This window comes from Budorcas taxicolor, chromosome X (assembly GCF_023091745.1).
Source record: "Budorcas taxicolor isolate Tak-1 chromosome X, Takin1.1, whole genome shotgun sequence".
NCBI classification, from domain to species: domain Eukaryota; kingdom Metazoa; phylum Chordata; class Mammalia; order Artiodactyla; family Bovidae; genus Budorcas; species Budorcas taxicolor.
This window is the reverse complement of record NC_068935.1, coordinates 123,906,523-123,912,586: the sequence shown is the minus strand read 5'-3', so window position 1 is coordinate 123,912,586 and position 6,064 is coordinate 123,906,523. Positions and strand designations below refer to the sequence as shown.

The following is a 6,064-nucleotide window of genomic DNA, read 5'->3' as shown; positions in this document are numbered from 1 at the left end:
CAGGTAGCAACCACCTACAAGATAAAGAATTATTCCATCATCACAAGATCTCTCTCATGCTACTCCTTTATAATCACATCCACCTCTCTACCTTCTCCCCTCATCTCTAACTCCTGATCACTACTCTATTTTCTATCTCTATAGTTCTGACATTTCAAGAATGTTATATAAATAGATCATATAATGTATAACCTTTAGAGAATGGCTTTATTTTCTCATTCAGGACAATTTCCTTGAGATCCATCAAGTTCCTGTGTATATCAATAGTTTGCTCCTTTTGGGGTCGCACAGAGTTGGACACTACTGAAGTGACTTAGTAGTAGTAGTAGTAACATACCATCTTACATGTGTACCAGTTTATTTAACCACTTACCCATTGAGGGATAGTTAGGTTGTTACCAGTTTTTGACTATTGAAAATAAAACTGTGCATGCATGATCAGTCGCTTCAGTCATGTCTGACTCTTTGCAGCCCTCTGAACTGTAGCCCACTAGGCTCCTCTGTCCATGGGATTCTCCAGGCAAGAATACTGGATTGGGTTGCCAGGCCCTCCTCCAGGGAGTCTTCCCAACCCAGGGGTCAAACCCACATCTCTTGTGTCTCCTGCATTGGGACACAGGTTCTTTACCACTAGTGCCACTTGGGAAGTCCAAAATAAAGCTATGTGGACATAAATTTTCATTTTTGGGGGGATGAATGCCTAAGAGTTCAATTCCTGGGTTATGTGGTAAATGCATATTTAGATTTTTAAAGAAATTGTAAAACTATTTGCCAGTGTTGATGAACCATTTTACACTCTAACAAGCAATCTATGAGAGATCCAGTTTCTCTGTATCTTTGCAAACAATTGGTGTCATTAAAAAATTTTTTTGCCATTCTTACAGGTGTACAGCAATAGCTGATCATGATCTTTATTTGCATTTCCTCAATGGCTAGTGATGTTGAATTTATTTTTACATTTATTTGCTGTCCTTTTATCCCCCATGGTAAACTATCTCTCATGTCTTTTGCCCATTTTCTAATTTACTTGCTTGATTTTTACTGTTGACTTTTGAGAGTTCTCTATATACTCCACATGAGTCCTTTACTGATAAAAGACATGTGGTTTGCAAATTTTTTTCCAGTCTGTAGTTCATCTTGTTACTCTCTTAACAAGGTCTTTCACAGAACAAAAGTTTTAAATTATTAAGTTTAATTTTGATTTTTTTTCTTTTATGAATTATGCTTTTGGTGTCATATCTGAAAACTTTTCACAAAAGTTCATCTCAAAGATTTTTCTCCTATGTTACTTTTGAAGTTTTATAGCTTTAGGCTTTATATTTAAATCTATGGGACATTTTGAGTTAATTTTTTTTTTTTTTTTTTTTTTTTACAGTCCAGGTCTTTATTTTTACACCCATCAGGCCATGAATTCATAGGGGATGGGCTCCAACAGTTCGGGTTCCTTTCCATTGGTCCTCACAAAGTGTGCTTCTCTAGGTGGAGCAGGCTGGCGCTTCAGCTGAACCCAAGTCCCTTTCTCTTTGGCTTCCTTCTTTTTCTGATCATTTTCCTTCACACGTTTCAGGAAGCTATCTCGGCTCTTAGAGTGCTTAATATGCTCAATACGCACATTAATTCTCTTGGCAAGAATCTTGCCCTTAACTTGTTTGTTTACAATGATGCCAACAGCATGCTGGGTAACATTGTAGACTCTCCCAGTTTTGCCATGGTAACATTTGTGGGGCATTCCTTTTTGAACAGTACCCATTCCCTTGATATCTACAATATCACCCTTCCTGTAGATTCGCATGTATGTGGCCAAAGGAACAACTCCATGTTTTCTGAAAGGCCTGGAGAACACGTAGCGGGTGCCCCGCCTCTTTCCCTTTGTGTTGGTCATCTTGGCGAATCAGCCTGAGGGGCCGGGGGAGAGACGGGAGGCGGCGGGAACCACGCGTTGGCCTTTACCTGTGAGTTAATTTTTGTATAGGATATGAGGTTTAGATTGAGGTTCACTTGTTTTGCCTACGAATATTCAATTATTTCTGCTGCTGCTGCTGCTAAGTCGCTTCAGGACACGACTCTGTGCGACCCCATAGACGGCAGCCCACCAGGCTCCCCCGTCCCTGGGATTCTGCAGGCAAGAACACTGGAGCGGGTTGCCATTTCCTTCTCCAATGCATGAAAGTGAAAAGTGATGTCCGATTCTTCGCGACCCCATGGACTGCAGCCTACCAGGCTCCTCCGTCCGTGGAATTTTCCAGGCAAGAGTACTGGAGTGGAGTGCCATTGCCTTCTCAATTATTTCAGCACCTTTCATTAACAAGACTATCCTTCCTCCATTGAATATTTTTATTATTTTGCAAAAAATCAATTTTCTGTAATTGTGTGGCACTATTTCTGGTTTTAATATTCTGTTTCATTGATCAATGTGTCTATCCCTTCACCAGTTCCAACAGAGTCTTGATGACTGTTATCAGGTTATAATTCTTGGAATAGGATAGCTTGATTCCTTGCACTTCATTCTTGTTTGTCAAAAGATTTGGCTAGTCTAGTCCCTTAGTCTTTTCATATGAATTTTGGAATATTCTTGCCTGTATCTACAACAAATGTCATGCTGAGATTTTGATAGTGTACATAGATCTGGGATGAACTGATTTTTTTTCTTTCTATTCTGAGTCTTCCAAATCATGAAAATGATATGCTTCTCCATTTATTTACATATTTCATTTCTTTTATCAGCATTTTATAGTTCAGCATACAAGTTCTGTACATATTTTGTTAGATTTATTATCCACATTATTTCCCTTCCTTTAGGGAAATTATAAACATTGTTGTAGTTTTTATTTTGGTTTTCACAGCTCATTCCTAGTCTACAGAAACACAGTTAACATACACTGATTTTATATCCTGTGAAAAGGGTGTATATCTATAGATTCCTCGGGATTTTCTATGCAGACTATCATGTCAACTATAAACAGGTACAGTTTTATTTCTTTCTTTCAGATCTTTATGACATTTCTTTCCTTTTCTTGCTTTATTGTGCTGGCTAGAACTTCTATAGCAGTGGTGAGAGAAGACATACTTGCCTTATTCCTCATCTTAGAACAAAATTATTCAGCCTTTCAAAATTAAGTATAATGTTAGCTGTAAGCTTTTTGTTTTCATTTTGTTTTAGTTGAGAAAATTCTCTTCTATAACTAGTATCCTGAGAGGTTTTAGTCCAAAGGGGTGTTGAACTTCATCAAATGCCTTTTCTGCAGTTAAAATGATCATGTGATCTTTTTTCATTCACTAGCCTGTTGGTATGGTGAATTCCATTGATGCATTTTTGACTAGTGAATCAGCCTTGCTTCCTTGAGACAAACTCTTCTTGGTCATGGTATATGATTATTTTTATGTGTTGATAAATACTACATCTTAATAGTTTGTCAAGAATATTTGCATCTATATTCATGAGAGATATTGGTTTGTAGTAGTTTTGGGTGGAGGGCAGAGTACTGTCTTTTTTCTGATTTTAGCATCTAGTTATTACTGGATTAATAAAATAAATTTAGAATTGTCCTCTGGAGATTTCTTCTGGGGGAATTTTCAACTATGAATTTCATTTACTCAATAATTTTAATCAAAAAATCTGTTTCATAAGGGGAGAATTGTGATAGTTTGAATTGTTCAAAGCATTGGTCCAGTTTACCTAAATTGTCAAATTTATATGGATAGTGCTTTACATAACAGTTCCTGTCATAATATATTTCTGATATTATTAACTTGTATCTTCTTTTCTTGTCAGCTTCTCTAGAGGTTTGTCAATTTTATTGAAATTTTCAAATAACTAGTTTTTTTGTTTCATTATATTTCTTTATTGTTTTTATGTTTTTAATTTCATTAATTCCTATGTTTATTAACTTTTTCCTTCTACTTGCTTTTTCTAGTTTCTTGAGGTAGTAACTTAAATTATTGATTTCAGACATTTCCTCTTTTTTAATTCAAATATTTAGTGATATAAAATTTCCTGTCAATGTTGCTATAGTTTAGTATAGAACAAATTTTGATATGTATTTTTATTTTCCCTTACTTCAACGTATTTAAAATTTTTTTCCCTTGAGATTTTTCTTTTTTTGATTCTTGGCTTATTTAGAAGTGTGTTATTTTGTTTGCAGATATTTGGAGATTTTCCTCTACTTTCTGATTTCTAGTTTGCTTCTATTGTGTTCAAAGATGCACTCTGTATGGTTAAATTATTTTAAATGTTTTGAGGTTTATTTTATGCCTGGATATATGACATCTTGGTGTATATTTCATAGCTCTGGAAAAGAATATGCATTCAGTTGGATGGAGCGTTCCATAAATGCCAGTGAGAAATGCCAGTTGGTTAATCGTGTGTTCTTCTAGAACCACCTTGATTTTTCTCTCTAGTTGTTTTTATCAGTTTTTGAGAGAGAAGTGTTAAAATTATTCAATTACTATTATGAATTTGTCTATTTCTCCTTTCAATTCTGTAAGTATTTTCTTCACATATTTTGATGTTCTGTTATTTGCATATTTACATTTAGGATGGTTATGTTTTGGTGGATTGACTCATTATCATTATGCAATATACTTTTTTGTCCCTAGTAACACTTGTTTCCTCTGAAGTCTAATTTAACTGATATTAACAGGCAGTTGTCCTTTTTCTTAATTATTATTTTCATTCTATATTTTTTCATCATTTTACTTTCAACCTACCTATATCATTTTATTGGAAGTGAGTTTCCTGTAGATGGCATATTATTGGGTCATTTTTTTTAAACCACCATGTCAATCTCTGTTTTTTAATTGATATATTTAAATCACTTACAGATCAAACCTGTGTTTCCTGTGTCTCCTGCATTGTAGGCAGATTGTTTACTCAATGAGCCATCAGGGAAGCCTATGTTAGAGCCCAAGTCTGCTATTTTATAATATTTAGTTTTTGTTTGTTTGTTCTTATTTTAAATTTCTGTTTTCTTTTTGCTGCTCTTCTGTGGATTACTTGAATATTTTAAAAAATCCATTTGTTCCCATCTATTATGTTTTTAGTGTATCTCTTTGTATAGCCTTTCACTAGCTGGTTTAGATACTTTTCTCTCTCTCTCCATCCATCCATCCATCCATCCATCTAAAACCACAGTCTAATGTTGTTATGGACTTAATGCTCTCTTCATCCAAAATGCATATGCTGAAGCCCTAACCCCTAACCTCTAACTGTATTTGAAGAAAGGACCTTTAAGGAAGGAAGTTTAAAAGAGTTCATAAGGATAGGACCCTGATAGAATAGTGTCCTTGTAAGAAATTCTCTCTCTCTGTTAAAAGAAGACAGAAACATTTGGGGAAATGTCATCAAACTGTTTACACATGATTGAAGACAAAGTTGCAGCTGTATTCTAAGAAACAGCTGACAAGTAACAACCAGTAAGTACTATTGTCTTTTAGGAAGTCCTCAGAACCAATTGTAAGAGAAATAGATTTCAGGAAGAAATCTTACTCAGATAGTCAAGAAAGGGATAATTCCAGAAGCCTAGAAAACTTACAATGCTAAGCTTACTTTTCAAAACTCTCTCCAAATGACAATGACTCCAGTTCAACTTTAATTATTTGGATATGTAATCTTTTTGTAAATCAGATGAGAAAAAAGTAAGTTTCTGTAGCTTTTGGTATTTCCTTACCTTTTAGTTGCACATATTTTTTTCACATTTGTTGGTTATAATGCATACTTTATTCAAGAAGGTTTACTGGCCTTTAGAGCTGCCCATTAGAGCTGCCCATTCTTTGAGGATGTAGATATACACATTTTTGAATTTTTTAATGGTCTTCATTAGCTCCTAGTCTTTCTTATTGGATTTTTGGAAAGGCAAATTTTTAATTTTTCCCAGCCTGCTATAGTGAATAGAGCAGAGGCACTGGAGGCAGAGGAACATGAATTCAAATTTGGATCAAGTGACCTTTGGCATCATGAATGTCTTTCTCTAACTACTCTCTAAAACATCAATCTCCTACTTAAAGCAGGCAAATCAGAGCTGCCTTTTCAAATATGGCATTGATATTTGTGGCAAAAATAAAATTC

At 34.9% G+C, this 6,064-nt stretch overlaps 1 protein-coding gene across 1 annotated transcript; it reads right to left on the bottom strand.

Moving 5' to 3' along the window:
- Positions 1-1,362: 1,362 nt before the first annotated feature.
- Positions 1,363-1,947, bottom strand: LOC128069982 (60S ribosomal protein L21-like). The gene has a single exon (XM_052663271.1). The coding sequence runs from the start codon at positions 1,880-1,882 to the stop codon at positions 1,400-1,402; it is 483 nt and encodes a 160-aa protein (XP_052519231.1). The 5' UTR covers positions 1,883-1,947; the 3' UTR covers positions 1,363-1,399.
- Positions 1,948-6,064: the final 4,117 nt, after the last annotated feature.

Bases quoted from the DNA above. Each gene is read 5' to 3' on its own strand.
- LOC128069982 (XM_052663271.1), bottom strand. From the start codon at position 1,882: ATGACCAACACAAAGGGAAAGAGGCGGGGCACCCGCTACGTGTTCTCC.